Source organism: Balaenoptera acutorostrata, chromosome 4 (assembly GCF_949987535.1).
Source record: "Balaenoptera acutorostrata chromosome 4, mBalAcu1.1, whole genome shotgun sequence".
NCBI lineage: Eukaryota > Metazoa > Chordata > Mammalia > Artiodactyla > Balaenopteridae > Balaenoptera > Balaenoptera acutorostrata.
The window spans coordinates 56,879,023-56,896,846 of NC_080067.1; the positions used below are offsets into that span (position 1 = coordinate 56,879,023).

The window sequence follows — 17,824 nt, forward strand, 5'->3', positions numbered from 1 at the left end:
CTTCATATACCTCCAGTCTTAGCTTGTTTTTGTCTTCATATTCTTATAAACTACCCAAATGGAAATTGGGAATTTGACCATGATGAAAAGAAGAAGTTTATAATACTTTTTTCACATTAGCTTTGACTTTTTGTTTCTTACTTTGAATTCTATGGAATTAAATTGATACCGTTCATTGGAGATGTATTAAAAGTATAAACTCAAAGAAATATACTACGGAACTTGATTGTTAAACTTAAGCTGTTTACTGTAGGTTTAACTTGGAGACATAGCACTGATCAGAAATGATTTTTTCCTGACTAATATGATCAGAATTGAAAACTCTGTTGCTGTTCATTGTTTTGCTTCATGAAGGGCGAGGGCATTTCACCTCTTTGAGCTTTACATATAAGCATATTCAATAGATTTAAATGATTTCTGAGATTCCATGAGGTGCTTCTGTGTGAAATAGCGTTTCTTAAAAATACTTGCAAAGGAGCTCCTAGAGAGAAACGATACTAGCTCTAGTGAAAGGATCCAGCAGTAGTATAATGCTCAAATTAATGAATACCAGCTTCTGTTGCTGCTGAAAGCATTATGCATATTTTGGCTTTTGCTTATGTTTATATATTATATGTTAATCAGCCAGCCTTCATGCTTTTGCTTTGTTATTTTGGGATCAGGATAATAGTGTTTTTCAACACTTTGTGGTTTAACATACTCACACATTATTTTCCTTGATCCTTTCTATGAACTACGAATTAAGCAGTGAGTGTTAACATATTTTCATAAAAGAAAAAAGCTTTTAGTTTTGTTGATTTTTTTCTATTATTTTTATATTCTCTGTTTCATTCATTTTCACTCTGATCTTTATGATTTCCTTTTTCCCTGCTTGCTTTAGATTTAGCTTGCTCTTCCCCCCCGCCCCCCAGTGTCTTACAGTAGAAGGTTAGAATACTGATTTGACATCATTTTTTTAATTGTACACTTTTTTTTTTCCACTTCTTTAAATTTATTTATTTATTTATTTTTGGCTGCACTGGGTCTTCGTTGCTGTGCACGGGCTTTCTCTAGTTGCGGCGAGCGGGGGCTACTCTTCATTGTGGTGCGCGGGCTTCTCATTGTGGTAGCTTCTCCTGTTGTGGAGCACAGGCTCTAGACGTGCAGGCTTCAGTAGTCATGGCACGTGGGCTCTAGAGCACAGGCTCAGAAGTTGTGGCGCACAGGCTTAGTTGCTCCGCAGCATGTGGGATCTTCCTGGACCAGGGCTCCAACCTGTGTCCCCTGCACTGGCAGGCAGATTCTCAACCACTGCGCCACCAGGGAAGCCCCTAATTGTACACTTTTATAGCTATAAATTTCCCTTTAACTATTGCTTTAGTCATATTCCATAAATTTTGTGTTTTTGTTTATCTGAAAGTATTTTCTAATTTCCCTTGTGATTACTTCTTGACCCATTGGTTGTGTAGGAGTGTTTTGGCTAATTCCCACATATTTGTGAATTTTCAAAGTTTCCTTTTGTTATCAATTTCTGATTTCACTTCATTGTTTATGGAAAATATACTTTGTATTATTTCAGTCCTTTCAAACTGAGGCCTATTTTATGGCTTATCCTGGGGAATGTTCCATGTACACTTGAGAATATATTGTGCTCTTTTTCATCATTTTACTTTCAGTCTATTTATGTCTTTGTGTGTAAAGTGTATCTTTTGTAGACAAGATATAATTGGCCTTGCACTGTTTCCTGTCTCACAGGAATTGACTTCCAGTGACTTGAGAACCCTGTTTCTTTATACTTTGATGGTTTGTTTTTTTTAGTTGTTTCAGGCAGAGTATATTTTTTTCCTCCTTATTCCATCTTGTCCAGTAGTCTTAATTTTTATTTCAGTGAAATGATTAGCATATGACTTAGGAATGATTTGCATAAAACCTTACCTGAACTTACAGTTAGATTGTGTTAACCTGAAGTTTATACCAGTGTAACGTATTTTAGGAAGTATATAGTGAGTATAGTTTAAAAAAAAGACAGAATATAGTAAGGACTAAAGCAAAATATACTTTTCTGAAGGGTTGTATGAAATGTTTTTTAATGTAGTGGGATACTTTTAGGGAATATTTTAACAGATACAAGTATCAAAATTAAGATAGACTCACATGGAAGGATTTTTGTTTGTGACACGAGATGTATGTATGTACAGTTTTTATAGTCTGTTGTTCTAAAAGTAACCTTATTAATTTTTCAGCCATATTAATGAGGATAAGAGAAAGACAGAAGCTCAAAAGCAAATTTTCGATGTTGTTTATGAAGTAGATGGATGTCCAGTAGGTATTCATTTTTGATGATTGTCAACTTATTTTCTTTTTCTTGTTAACAGTTGACCCTTGAACAACTGGGAGTTAAGGGCACCTGCCCCACCAGTGCAGTAGAAAATCTGCATATAACTTTATAGTTGGCTCTTTGTTTCTGTGGTTCTGTTTTCATGGATTCAACCAACTGTGGATCATGTAGTACTGTAGTACTTATTTATTGAAAAAAAAAACTGTGTATAAGTGGACCAGCACAGTTCAAACCTGTGTTGTTAAAGGCTCAACTGTATTTCAATTCTGCAGTTATAATATAAACAGAATCTCAACACAACTTTCTTTTAAATTTTAACTTTTAAAAATTATTTGCTATAAAGTAATCTCTTTTATTAATATTTTCAATCTATTCAGGCTAATCTTTTATCTTCTCACCGAAGCTTAGTTCAGCGAGTTGAAACAGTTTCTCTAGGTGAGCACCCCTGTGACAGAGGAGAACAAGTAACCCTCTTCCTCTTCAATGACTGCCTAGAGGTAAAGTTGTCCTTAATACAGTATAATAACATTGCTGTTTTGTGTGACTTCACTGAATGTTTAAAACCAAACTTTGATTTAATTACAATAACTTTAATTTAATTAAGTGATTAAAGTAAATAAGCTTAAAGTAAAGTGAACTTAATCACATTTTTTTGATGAGACTGGTTGTTGATTTAATACTATTAATTGAATGCTTTTAGGAGAAGACCTAATATTAAGAAATGTGATGATTTTTCATGACTTCAAATCCAGGTCACAATGAAAATTTAGTTTATTTCCATGCAAATAAATGCTTCGGTGAAGAATTTTAGGAACTTCTTGTATCTCTGTATATTTCTTCAAGATTTACAAAATAATTATGAGTTCTTTTTGAAATTTAAGTAGATTTTTCCAGCAAAGAAATCAGTATTTTGTTGAAGAAGGAGATAACTTGATTATTTAATATAATGAATTTATAATCCCCTGATTTCTTCCTTAAGTCTGCAGGTTTTAGAGTGAGTTAATTGTCAGTTTATCAGATGCGGTGCAATGATTCTAATTCTAAAATTCTTATCTATCCAAATTAAATTTTTTCCCCATATTACTCCTACAGGCAGATTGAATTATATTTATGTGCTTTTTCAACCCCTTTCATTCTTTTATTCGTGTATTTTTAATCAACTAAACAGTCTAATTGGGGGATATAAAGGAATGTATTTTCTTTCATCTCAGAAGATAGAACACGTTCTATCTTCTAACGATAAAGTCATTAACCAGGAGACTCATTTGACATTTGTGTTATTGGGTAACTTTTTGTTGCATTCATTGAAGTGATTTGATGAGTTGCCTTTTTCTTTAAAATTTATACTTCTTCCTTTTATTCCTTTCTACTTCACTTCTTATCTAGTGCTATCCTCTTATATCATGCACATTAGTTTTTTTTTTTTTTAACATCTTTATTGGAGTATAATTGATTTACAATGGTGTGTTAGTTTCTGCTTTATAACAAAATGAATCAGCTGTACATATACATATATCCCGATATCTCCTCCCGCTTGCATCTCCCTCCCACCATCCCTATCCCACCCCACTAGGTGGTCACAAAGCACCAAGCTGATCTCCCTGTGCTATGCGGCTGCTTCCCACTAGCTATCTGTTTTGCATTTGGTAGTGTATATATGTCCATGCCACTCTCTCACTTCGTCCCAGTTTACCCTTCGCCCTCCCCATGTCCTCAAGTCCATTCTCTACATCTGCATCTTTATTCCTATCCTGCCCCTAGGTTCTTCAGAACCTTTTTTTTTTTGTATTCCATATATATGTGTTACCATATGGTATTTGTTTTTCTCTTTCTGACTTAACTTCACTCTGTATGACAGACTCTAGGTCCATCCACCTCACTACAAATAACTCAGTTTTGTTTCTTTTTATGGCTGAGTAATATTCCATTGTATATATGTGCCACATCTTCTTTATCCATTCATCTGTTGATGGACAGACACTTAGGTTGCTTCCATGTCCTGGCTATTATAAATAGAGCTGAAATGAACATGTGGTACATGACTCTTTGTTTTTCTGGGTTTTTTGGGTTATTATTTTTAATTTTTCAATTTTATTTATTTTTTTATACAGCAGGTTCTTATTAGTTATCCATTTTATACATATTAGTGTATATATGTCAATCCCAATCTCCCAATTCATCACACCACCACTTTCCCCCTTGGTGTCCATAACGTTTGTTCTCTACATTTGTGTCTCTATTTCTGCCCTGCAAACTGGTTCATCTGTACCATTTTTCTAGGCTCCACATATATGCATTAATATACAATATTTCTCTCTTTCTGACTTACTTCACTCTGTATGACAGTCTCTAGATCCATCTACGTCTCTACAAATGACCCAATTTTGTTCCTTTTTATGGCTGAGTAATATTCCATCTTCTTCATCCATTCATCTGTCAATGGGCATTTGTGTGTATTGAAGAATCCTTGCATTCCTGGGATAAACCCCACTTGATCATGGTGTATGACCCTTTTACTGTGCTGTTGGATTCTGTTTGCTAGTATTTTGTTAAGAAATTTTCCATCTGTGTTCATCAGTGATATTGGCCTGTAGTTTTCTTTCTTTGTGACATCTTTGTCTAGTTTTGGTATCATGGTGATGGTGGCCTCGTAAAATGAATTTGGGTGTGTTCCTCCCTCTGCTGTATTTTGGAAGAGTTTGAGAAGGATAGGTGTTAGCTCTTCTCTATATGTTTGATAGAATTCACCTGTGAAGCCATCTGATCCTGGGCTTTTGTTTGTTGGAATATTTTTAATCATAGTTTCAATTTCAGTGCTTGTGATTGGTCTGTTCATATTTTCTATTTCTTCCTGGTTCAGTCTCGGAAGGTTGTGCGTTTCTAAGAATTTGTCCATTTCTTCCAGGTTGTCCATTTTCTTGGAATATAGTTGCTTGCAGTAATCTCTCATAATCCTTTGTATTTTCTGCATTGTCAGTTGTTACTTTTCGTATTTCATTTCTAATTCTATTGATTTGAGTCTTCTCCCTTTTTTTAAAAATTTATTTATTTATTTTTGGCTGTGTTGGGTCTTTGTTTCTGTGCAAGGGCTTGCTCCAGTTGCGGCGAGCGGGGGCCATTCTTCATCGCGGTGCGCGGACCTCTCACTGTCGCGGCCTCTCCCGTTGCGGAGCACGGGCTCCAGACGCGCAGGCTCAGTAGTTGTGGCTCACAGGCCTAGCCGCTCCGCGGCATGTGGGATATTCCCGGACCGGGGCACGAACCCGTGTCCCCTGCATTGGCAGGCAGACTCTCAACCACTGTGCCACCAGGGAAGCCCTCCCTTTTTTTTCTTGATGAGTCTGGCTAATGGTTTATCAATTTGGTTTATTTTCTCAAAGAACCAGCTTTTAGTTTTATTGATCTTTGCTATTGTTTCCTTCATTTCTTTTTCATTTATTTCTGATCTGATCTTTATGATTTCTTTCCTTTTGCTAACTTTGGGGTTTTTTTGTTCTTCTTTCTCTAATTGCTTTAGGTGTAAGGTTAGGTTCTTTATTTGAGATGTTTCTTGTTTCTTGAGGTAGGATTGTATTGCTATAAAATTCCCTCTTAGAACTGCTTTTGCTGCATCCCATGGGTTTTGGGTCATCATGTTTTCATTGTCATTTGTTTCTAGGTATTTTTTGATTTCTCCTTTGATTTCTTCAGTTATCTCTTGGTTCTTTACTAGTGTACTGTTCAGCCTCCATGTGTTTGTATTTTTTACAGATTTTTTTCTGTAATTGATATCTAGTCTGATAGTGTTGTGGTCGGAAAAGATACTTGATACGATTTCAATTTTCTTAAATTTACCAAGGTTTTATTTGTGACCCAAGATATGATCTATCCTGGGAAATGTTCTGTAAGCACTTGAGAAGAAAGTGTATTCTCTTGTTTTGGATGGAATGTCCTATAAATATCAATTAAGTCCACCTTGTTTAATGTGTCATTTAAAGCTTGTGTTTCCTTATTTATTTTCATTTTGGATGATCTGTCCATTGGTGAAAGTGGGGTGTTAAAGTCCCCTACTATGAATGCGTTACTGTTGATTTCTCCTTTTATGGCTGTTAGCATTTGCCTTATGCATTGGGGTGCTCCTATGTTGGGTGCATAAATATTTACAATTGTTGTATCTTCTTGGATTGATCGCTTGATCATTATGTAGTGTACTTCTTTGTCTCTTGTAATAGTCTTTGTTTTAAAGTCTATTTTGTCTGATACGAGAATTGCTCCTCCAGCTTTCTTTTGCATGGAATATCTTTTTCCTTCCCCTCACTTTCAGTCTGTGTGTGTCCCTAGGTCTGAAGTGGGTCTCTTGTAGACAGCATATATACAGGTCTTGTTTTTGTATCCATTCAGCCAGTCTGTGTCTTTTGGTTGGAACATTTAATCCATTTACATTTAAGGTAGTTATCGATATGTATGTTCCTATTACCATTTTCTTAATTGTTTTGGGTTTCTTACTGTAGGTCTTTTCCTTCTTTTGTTTTTCCTGCCTAGATAAGTTCCTTTAGCATTTGTTGTAAATCTGGTTTGGTGGTGCTGAATTCTCTTAGCTTTTGCTTGTCTGTAAAGGTTTTAATTTCTCTGTTGAATCTGAATGAGATCCTTGCTGGGTAGAGTAATCTTGGTTGTAGGTTTTTCCCTTTCATCACTTTAAATATGTCCTGCTACTCCCTTCTGGCTTGCAGAGTTTCTGCTGAAGGATCAGCTGTTAACCTTATGGGGATTCCCTTGTATGTTATTTGTTGTTTTTCCCTTGCTGCTTTTAATATTTTTTCTTTGTATTTAATTTTTAATAGTTTGATTAATTTGTGTCTTGGCGTGTTTCTCCTTGGATTTATCCTGTATGGGACTCTCTGTGCTTCCTGGATTTGATTGACTATTTCCTTTCCCATATTAGGGAAATTTTCAACTATAATCTCTTTAAATATTTTCTCAGTCCCTTTCTTTTTCTCTTCATCTTCTGGGACCCCTATAATTTGAATGTTGGTGTGTTTAATGTTGTCCCAGAGGTCTCTGAGACTGTCCTCAGTTCTTTTCATTCTTTTTTTCTTCTGCTCTGCGGTAGTTATTTCCACTATGTTATCTTCCAGGTCACTTATCCGTTCTTCTTTCTCAGTTATTCTGCTATTGATTCCTTCTAGAGAGTTTTTAATTTCATTTATTGAGCTGTTCATCATTGTTTATTTGCTCTTTAGTTCTTCTATTTCCGTGTTAAACACTTCTTGTATTTCCTCCATTCTATTTCCAAGATTTTGGATCATCTTTACTATCATTACTCTGAATTCTTTTTCGGGTACACTGCCTATTTCCTCTTCATTTGTTTGGTCTGGTGGGTTTTTACCTTGCTCCTTCATCTGCTGTGTGTTTCTCTGTCTTCTCATTTTTCTTAACTTACTGTGTTTGGGGTTTCCTTTTCACAGGCTGCAGGTTCGTAGTTCGCATTGTTTTTGGTGTCTGCCCCCAGTAGCTAAAGTTGGTTCAGTGGGTTTTGTAGGCTTCCTGGTGGAGGGGACTGGTGCCTGTGTTCTGGTGGATGAGGCTGGATTTTGTCTTTCTGGTGGACATGACCACATCTGGTGGTGTGTTTTGTGGTGTCTGTGACCTTATGATTTTAGGCAGCCTCTCTGCTCATGGGTAGGGTTGTGTTCCTGTCTTGCTAGTTGTTTGGCATAGGATGTCCAGCCCTGTAGCTTGCTGGTCATTGAGTGGATCTGGGTCTTAGCGTTGAGATGGAGATCTCTGGGAGAGCTTTCACCGTTTGATATCACGTGGAGCCAGGAGGTCTCTGGTAGACCAGTGTCCTGAACTCGGCTCTCCCACGTCAGAGGCACAGGCCTGACACCTGGCTGGAGCACCAAGACCCTGTTAGCCACATGGCTCAGAAGAAAAGGGAGGAAAAAAAGACATAAAGAAAGAAAAATAAATAAAATAAAGTTATTAAAATAAAAAATAAAAATGTTATTAAAAATTAAAAAAAGGAAGTAATTAAAAAAAAGAAAAGAAAGAAAGAAGAGAGCGACCAAAGCAAAGAACAAATCCACCAATGATAACAAGCACCAAAAACTATACTAAAAAAAAAAAAAGCGGACAGACAGAGCCTTAGGACAAATGGTAAAAGCAATGCTATACAGACAGAATCACACAAAGAAGCATACACATTCACAAAAAGAGAAAAGGGAAAAAAAATCTATATATTAAAAAAAAAAAAAGAAAGAGAGCAACCAAAGCAATAAACAAATCTACCAATGATAATAAACTCTATAAATACTAAACTAAGATAAACATAAGACCAGACACAAATGAGATGCAGAAAGCAAACCCCAAGCCTACAGTTGCTCCCAAAGTCTACCTCCTCAATTTGGGATGATTCGTTGTCTATTCAGGTATTCCACGTATGCAGGGTACATCAAGTTGACTGTGGAGATTTAGTCTGCTGCTCCTGAAGCTGCTGGGAGAGATTTTCTTTCTCTTCTGTGTTCCCACAGCTCCTGGGGTTCAGCTTTGGATTTGGCCCCGCCTCTGCATGTAGGTTGCCTGAGCACATCTGTTCCCACCCAGACAGGACGGGGTTAAAGGAGCAGCTGATTAGGGGGCTCTGGCTCACTCAGGCCAGGGGGAGGGAGGGGTACGGAATGCAGGGCGAGACTGCAGCAGCAGAGGCCCACGTGGCATTACAGCAGCCTGAGGCGCGCTGTGTGTTCTCCCAGGGAAGTTGTCCCTGGATCGCGGGACCCTGGCAGTGGCGGGCTGCACAGGCTCCCGGGAGGGGTGGTGTGGAGAGTGACCTGTGCTCGCACACAGGCTTCTTGGTGGCTGCAGCAGCAGCCTTAGGGTGTCATGCCGGCTCTGGTGTCCACACTGATAGCTGTGGCTCGCGCCGTCTCTGGAGCCCGTTTAGGTGGTGCTCTGAATCCCCTCTCCTCTTGCACCCTGAAACAATGGTCTCTTGCCTCTTTGGCAGCTCCAGATCTTTTCCTGGACTCCCTCCCGGCTAGCTGTTGCACGCTAGCCCCCTTCAGGCCGTGTTGGCACAGCCAACCCCAGTCCTCTCCCTGGGATCCGACCGAAGCCCGAGCCTCAGCTCCCAGCCCCCGCCCACCCCGGCGGGTGAGCAGACAAGCCTCTCGGGCTGGTGAGTGCTTGTTGGCACCAATCCTCTATGTGGGAATCTCTCCGCTTTGCCCTCCGAACCCCTGTTGCTGCACTCTCCTCCATGGCGCTGAAGCTTCCCCCCCCCCGCACCCCCCTGTCTCCACCAGTGAACGGGCTTCCTAATGTGTGGAAACTTTTCCTCCACAGCTCCCTCCCACTGGTGCAGGTCCCGTCCCTATTCTTTTGTCTCTGTTTTTCCTTTTTTCTTTTGCCCTACCCAGGTACGTGGGGAGTTTCTTGCCTTTTGGTAAGTCTGAGGTCTTCTGGCAGCATTCAGTAGGTGTTCTGTAGGAGTTGTTCCACACGTAGATGTATTTCTGATGTATTTGTGGAGAGGAAGATGATCTCTGGGTCTTACTCCTCCGCCATCTTGAAGGTCTCCTGCACATTAGTTTTTAAAGTATAAATACAAGGGAATCTTAGAGAACAAGCCAAGTACAGTTACAGATGCAATAAAATCTCACCAAAAATTTACTTGTGTTAAACAGTTTTGTTGTTGTGAGGTTAGTGGAAAATGGTATTTTCATTTGGTCAGTACTGTCACAAAACACAAAAGTAAAGGCAGTGAAAATATTGTACACAATTGACCTTACCCTGAACTGAGAAAGTTATAAAAAATCATGAGGCAGATAATTCTGAACTACTTGTCTCCCCATAATGAGAGCTTTAGCCTGCTCTGCTTTTGAGAACAGGGGCTAGGTAGAGTCAATTTTTGATCATATTTTATTTGAATCTGCAGTATCATGTTCACTGAGTACCATGTAGCTGCTTAGTAGTTCTGTTTATTTGCTTTCATTTAAGCTTTTGTAAGTTTTTCCTGTTGACTGTTCATAGGTCAGCTGGCTCCATTCATCTAATAGGTGAGGTTATCTGTACTTCCTTTGCTAATCCATTCTGGTCTTTATCCTCTTAATCCTTAGATAGTTGAGGCTTACTTTAAATTTTTTTATTTTACATCCCCCTCAATTTTTGTGAAGTCTTCTACAACTGGCTCATTGACTTACCTTCCATTTTAATTCCTGCCATTTGGTCATTCCTTGTAGCCTCCAAGTCTGTTGTCTGATACCCTGGCTTCTCACTTCCTTTATCTTCCTGAATTCAGTGACTTTTTGTTCTCCTCTCTCTTAGTCTGCATGTCAGAATCACATTAACTGTAACATTTCTATTGCTAACATTAAATTTGGACTCCAGATTTATAATTTGGACTTTTAGATTTATAAACTCTTATTCTTTAGCTTGTTTGTTTAAAAAAAAAAAAACTTTGAGCAAATTTGGAATGAAGAGAATGGTAAAAGTTAAAAGCATTTAAAATAGATAACATCTAAACTGACTTCACTTAAACATGACAGGTGATGTATCTGTACTTTGAGTTTTTACATTGATGGACTAGCATTTGTATCATCAATATTAGCACTTGTCATTGTCTTTCCTTTTTAAAAATGAACCTTAAAATTATTTATTTTGCTTAGCTAAATTAAAAGTATATTCAAATAGTACAGTGGAAATAATTATTTAAAGAATCTGCTTTTTTCATATATTAATGAAAATGGGCTTTTAATATTTGATATGTATCATAGATCTGTGTCATATTTCTGCATCAATGTGAATATGATACTGTCTTTTGATCTTTTCTCATTAGCCAACACAAGCTATCAACAGTACATTTTTCAGCCTTACTTTGTCGTATTCATGATGATGACCAGTCAATCTCAATTCATTAAGTAGCTTAATCTAAATCACTTTGTGTTAATGTCTTTCAATTGATGATTATAACCCCCAAAGAAATGTTCTTTTAAAAAGGCAAAATAATATACTAGGATTTCATGGAAATGAAAACAATAAATTTAAAGACAAAGATAAAATTCACAGAACTCAAATACGTAATGAGTCCCAGGGTCCTTTCTGGTTTTGCTCCTGTCTTCTCCAGCATTACTTTACCTATGTCTTCCTTTGCATGAGTTCCCAGTTTAGGTAAAGTTATATCTTAACATAGCACCTTGACTTTATAATTTGTATCAATTTTTAATGTATTATTTAGTTACTTTAATTTTCCTATTTTTCAGTAGTATGTAGGTATCATGAGGGCCAGAACCATTTCTGTATTATTCACTCCTTTATCCTCAGTGCCTTGCACAGCATCTGAGATAATTGTGTATTCTGCTCTTACACTGAAATCAATTATCTTTTGAACCCAAGGCAGCAATCCCAGAGCAATGATTCCCCTTTCCGAATTCAAGGCCTTTTACTGAAGGTTCCTTCATCCTTTGATGCTGTTACTTCTCACTGTGCTTCTAAGTTCTTTCACACCTCTGGGATCTTTTCCATGTATCCTGTTTTCCTGACTTTTGAGCTCTTCTCATATAAACATGAGCATTTCTGCTACATAGTTACATGTATGAATTTGTCACATAGTAACTATGCTTCTTATCAGATAGTAATTTTGGAATGACTGGTAGTTAAATAAGCTGCATATAGATTTATGTGATTAGTGCCATTTTATTTTTAAGCATTTGGTGTTTGTTTTTATGTTACTGATGATGACTTTTTTTTTTTTTTCTATAATCAGATAGCAAGAAAACGACACAAGGTTATTGGCACTTTTAGGAGTCCTCATGGCCAGACCCGACCCCCAGCTTCTCTTAAGCATATTCATCTAATGCCTCTTTCTCAGATTAAGAAGGTGCTAGACATACGAGAGACAGAAGGTATGGTCGTTGGATAAACTATTGGCTAGATAAAAATAGTTTATATTCATTGAAAGTTTGATTCCCTTATATATATTTTTTAAACTGGTAAATTATCTTTAAATATTGTTGGTTAGTTCTGGCAAAGTAATTGTTCTTATACTTCAACTACATCTCTAGGAACTGGGAGATTTTTAATTTTTTTCAAATGAAAATACTATCTCAATCTGAAGGATATCTTCATCTCTTAAGGGACAGAGAGCTTTTGAATGGTTACATGTCAAAATAGTGCCCATTCCCACACCAAAACTTATTTTTATTCCTTCAGAATCCAAAGGCAATTGTAGTCTATTACCTGTGCCCCACAGCTTGTAACCTTCCCTGTTGCCAATGGCTGTATTGTTAGGGATACACTTAGGATATGACCAGGAATAGATGTGCATGAGTAAGTACACCCAAAGTAACTATGGTAGACTCAACATGGGCTCAAATGTGTATTAAGGAAAGCTTTTACTCTATACTTTGGGAGTGTTAGAGAGGATTCTTTGAAGGCCTGAAATTGGGAAAAGTTTATACCTACTGACGCAGTATCATTTTTTAAAATAGTACCTAGTGATGTGTGTGCCTGGCAATATTTTGCTTGTTTAGGCATATATTTTTACAGTGTAAACTGGTTCCATTACTGATCCCATCCTCAAATGATGGAAAACTTTTAATTTATGAGAAACAATAAAAAAAAACTTGAATGGCAACTTATATTGCTATCTTTACTCAGTTGTCAAATTCTGTATTTATTAAAGGTTACATAGAGCATTCACTTAAATGATCTCTATATTTTTGGATTATAATTATGGAAGACTTCATTGTTTAAAATAGGTTCTGTTTTAGCATCTTGATCATAAAACATTTTGTAACAATTTTAATATTTGAGTATTTTATTTCTTTGAACTTGATTTAAATAGGTTGAATTATTGAATTATTCTTACAGTGTCACTTTAATTTAAAACTTAAATTCTAGAATTCTAAGAAATGATATAATTTTTTAAAACTCCATCAAAGAAAATATTAATGTCATGGAAAATACTGCTTACTTAACAATATCATTGTTTGTTCCTCACATGGTACATACTATTATAATTCTTTCCAGTGTTTCAACTTAGTATGATGCTATTCTTTGTCCAGTTAAAAACAGAAGGGACAGAAAAGGTAGAGAAGAGATAATTTTTTGGAATTTCATTGCTCTGAGGGAACTTAACTTGTGTTAAGTCTGTCATTTTCCAAGGAGTAACATTTAATGTTTGTGATTATTCTGGAACCCTAGATTGCCATAATGCTTTTGCCTTGCTTGTGAGGCCACCTACAGAGCAGGCAAATGTGCTGCTCAGTTTCCAGATGACATCAGAGGAACTTCCAAAAGAAAACTGGCTAAAGATGCTATGTCGACATGTAGCCAACACCATTTGTAAAGCAGATGCTGTAAGTTCTTAAACCACTATTATAATGAAAGTTTAAACTCCATGGTAGTGTACAGACTAAACATGTACGTTTCTAATGACTTGTTAATTATGAATGAAGGAGAGTTTGTGTTGTGTTTATTGAGGAAAACTGATTAAAAGTTGTTTTGGAGGAAATTTTTAAAAATATAGACACATGAAACATTTCTTTGAGTCCCTAGCTTATAGACAGGGCCTCATATATAAGGCCTCATAGCCTTACGGCTCCTGTGGCTCTGCTGTAGTGAAGCTTTTGGGACTTATAATGTATTTTCTTTAGTGCTCTTTGACTTGGCTATCTGTGAGAGAGTATTTTGTTCTATTGTTCTTTTATCTTATTGAGAGCAATAGGTGAGTTGTAGCAAGTTGCTTTTCCTGTCAGGCAAGTTGCCAGTGCAGTTTTCTTAGTCCAATCTCTGAAAATCAAATGCCATTATGAATATATAATCATTTTTATCCTATACAGATTAAAGTGAAGATATATGAGAAAATCAAATTATTGAAGTTAAATGACTCACCAGAAATCAGGTAGCTTGTAGTAGATCTTGGATGAAATCTAGGTCCATTAAAAGATAATTTGATTTCTTCATTATATATGGGAGAGGTATGTGATAGATATAGATCCCTTCATCTTTGCACAAATGACAATGACAATAGATGGAGGAGAATGTATAGACAGATAACCTTTTTCAGTATAGTACTTGGACATTTCCTGTGGGAATAAAACATTTAGTTTATTATAGTTAAATCTGATCTTCAAAGACGTTGAGGTATAATTATTATTGCTTATAAAGTAAATACTTTATTAAAAGTATTTACCTAACTGTTTAGAAAAATTAACAGACTTTTAAATTTTATGTTTTTTAATTGAAGTATAGTTGATTTACAGTGTTGTGTTAGTTTCTGGCGTACAGCAAAGTGATTCAGTTACACATATATATACACATATTCTTTTTCATTATGGTTTATTATAGGATACTGAATATAGTTCCCTGTGCTATACAGTAGGACCTTGTAGTTTATCCATTTTATATATAATAGTTTGTATCTGCTAATCCCAAACTCCTAATTTATCCCTCTCCCAACCCCGTTCCCCTTTGGTAACCATAAGTTCTTACATTTTCTATGTCTGTGAGTCTGTTTCTTTTTCGTAAATAAGTTCATTTGTATCATATTTTAGATTCCACACATAAGTGATATCATATGGTATTTGTCTTTCTCTTTGTGATTTACTTCATTTAGTATGATAATCTCTAGGTCCATGCATGTTGCTGCATGGCATACTTTCATTCTTTTTCATGACTGAGGGGTAGTCAGTCCATTTTTTTAAACTTTTCTTTCTTTTTTAAATTAATTAATTATTTATTTTTGGCTGCATTGGGTCTTTGCTGCTGCTGCAAAAAAAGCACAGGCTTTTTTCCTAGTTGTGGCGAGTGGGGGCTACTCTTCATTGCTGTGTGCAGGCTTCTCATTGTGGTGGCTTCTCGTTGCAGAGCACGGGCTCTAGGCGCGTGGGCTTCAGTAGTTGTGGCTCACCACCAGGGAAGTCCCTATTCCATTTTGTATATATACCACATCTTCTTTATCCATTCATCTGTCAGTGGACGTTTAGGTTGCTTCCATGTCTCAGCAATTGTAAATTGTGCTGCTGTGGACATTGGGGTGCATGTATCTTTTTGAATTATAGTTTTCTCTGGATATATGCCCTGGAGTGGGATTCCTAGGTCATACGACAACTCTATTTTTAGTTTTTTTAAGGAACCTCCATACTGTTTCATAGTGGCTGCACCAATTTACATTCCAACCAACAGGGTAGGAGGGTTCCCTTTTTCTCCACACCCTCTCTGGGATTTGTTATTTGTAGACGCTTTAATGATGGCCATTCTGACTGGTGTGAGGGGTACCTCATTGTAGGTTTGATTTTCATTTCTCTAATAATTAGTGATGTTGAGCATCTTTCCATGTGCCTTTTGGCCATCTGTATGTCTTCTTTGGAGAAATGTTTATTTAGGTCTTCTGCCCAGTTATTGATTGGGTTGTTTTCTTGTTATAGAGTTGTATGAACTATTTGTATATTTTGGAAGTTAATCCCTTGTCGATTGAATCGTTTGCAAATATTTTCTCCCATTCCGTAGGTTGTCTTTTCTTTATATGGTTTCCTTTCCTCTGCAAACGCTTGTTTGATTAGGTCCCATTTGTTTATTTTTGCCTTTATTTCTATTGCCTTGCGAGACTGACGTAAGAAAACATTGGTACAATTTATGTCAGAATGTTTTGCCTATGTTCTCTTCTAGGAGTTTTATGCTGTCACATCTTATATTTAAGTCTTTACCATTTTGAGTTTATATTTATGTATGGCGTGAGGGTGTGTTCTCACTTCATTGATTTACATGCAGCTGTCCAGCTTTCCCAGCACCAGTTGCTGAAGAGAGTGTCTTTTCTCCATTGTATATTCTTGCCTCCTTTGTCAAAGATTAATTGACTGTAGGTATGTTGGTTTATTTCTGGGCTCTCTATTCTGTTCCATTGATCCATATGTCTGTTTGGGGGCCAATACAACACTGTTTTGATTACTGTAGCTTTGTAGTATTCTCTGAAGTCTGAGAGGGTTATGCCTCCAGCCTTGTTATTTTTCCTCAGGATTGCTTCGGTAATTCTGGTCTTTTTATGGTTCCATATAAATATTAGGACTATTTGTTTTAGTTCTGTAAAAAATGTCATGAGTAACTTGATAGGGATTGCATTAAATCTGTAGATTGCTTTGGGTAGTATGGCCGTTTTAACAATATTAATTCTTCCAATCAAGAGCATGATTTCATTTCTTTGAATCATTCTTCAGTTTCCTTCAACAATTTTCTAGCGTTCTCAGCATATAAGTCTTTCACCTCCTTGGTCAAGTTTATTCCTAAATATTTTGTGTGTGTGTGATATGGTTTTAAAAGGGATTTTTTCTTTTTTTAACTTTCTGATATTTCATTGTTAGTGTAAAGAAATACAACAGATTTCTGTATGTTAATCTTGTATCATTACCTTGCTGAATTTATCAGTTCTAATAGTTTTTGTGTGGTCTATAGGATTTTCTATATTTAGTGTCATGTCATCTGCATGTAATGACAATTTTACCTCTTTTCCAATTTTGATACCTTTTATTCCTTTTTCTTGTCCATTGCTGTGGCTCGGACTTCCAATCCTATGTTGAATAGAAGTGGTGAGAGTGGGCACCCTTGTCTTGTTCCAGATTTTAGCGGGAAGGCTTTCAGCTTTTCACCATTGAGTATTATTTTGGCTGGGGGTTTGTCAAAACAGCTTTTATTATGTTGTGATATGTTCCCTCTTTACCCGCTTTGGTAAGAGTTTTTATCATGAATGGACATTGAATTTTATCAGATGCTTTTCCTGCATCTATTGAGATGATCATGTGTTTTTTGTCTTTTCTTTTGTGGACGTGGTGTATCACACTGATTGATATTTGTATGTTGAACCATCTTTGTGACCCTGGGATGAATCCAACTTGATTGTGGTGTATGATCTTGTTTTTATGTGTTGTTGGATTTGGTTTGCTAATATTTTGTTGAGAATTTTTGCATTTATATTCATCAAAGATATTGGCCTTTAATTTTCTTCTTTGGTATTGTTTTTGGTTTTGGTATCAGGGTGATGGTGGCTTTCTAGAATGCCTTTGGGAGTGTTCCCTTTTCAATCTTTTGGTGGAAGAGTTTGGGGAGGGTTTTTATAAGTTCTTCTTTGTATGTTTGGTAGAATTCCCCAGTGAAGCCATCTGGTCCTGACTTCGGTTTGCAGGGAGTTTTTTCATTACATATTGTATTTCACTTCTAGTGAATGGTCTGTTCAAATTTTCTTTCTTCTTCATTCAGTTTTGGTGGGTTGTATGTTTCTAGAAAATTGTACATTTTTTCTAGGTTGTTGAATTTGTTGGCATATAGTTGTTCATAATATTGTCTTATGTTTTTTTAAATTTCTATGGTACTGGTTGTTATTTCTCCTCTTTCATTTCTTATTTTGTTATTTGGGTCCTCTGTTCTTGATGAGCCTGAAGAGAGGTTTGTTGATTTTGTTTACCATTTCAAAGAACCAGCTCTTTTCTATTGTTTTTTTAATCTATATTGTATTTATTTTCTCTTTGATCTTTA

The 17,824-nt window shown here is 36.5% G+C and overlaps 1 protein-coding gene across 7 annotated transcripts in view; it reads left to right on the top strand.

Annotated features, from left to right (window-relative positions):
- Window positions 1-17,824, top strand: part of ECT2 (epithelial cell transforming 2) — a 64,455-nt gene that overhangs the window by 35,409 nt on the left and 11,222 nt on the right. For all 7 annotated transcript variants that reach the window (XR_003621991.2, XR_003621992.2, XR_009008232.1 and 4 more), the window contains 4 exons: window positions 2,223-2,301; window positions 2,695-2,814; window positions 12,063-12,201; window positions 13,502-13,656. Coding sequence is in view for 4 of the 7 variants with exons in the window: in XM_007197495.2 (XP_007197557.1) it covers window positions 2,223-2,301; window positions 2,695-2,814; window positions 12,063-12,201; window positions 13,502-13,656 (493 nt within the window). In the remaining 3 variants the exon portion in view is untranslated. The remainder of the gene's footprint in view (window positions 1-2,222; window positions 2,302-2,694; window positions 2,815-12,062; window positions 12,202-13,501; window positions 13,657-17,824) is intronic.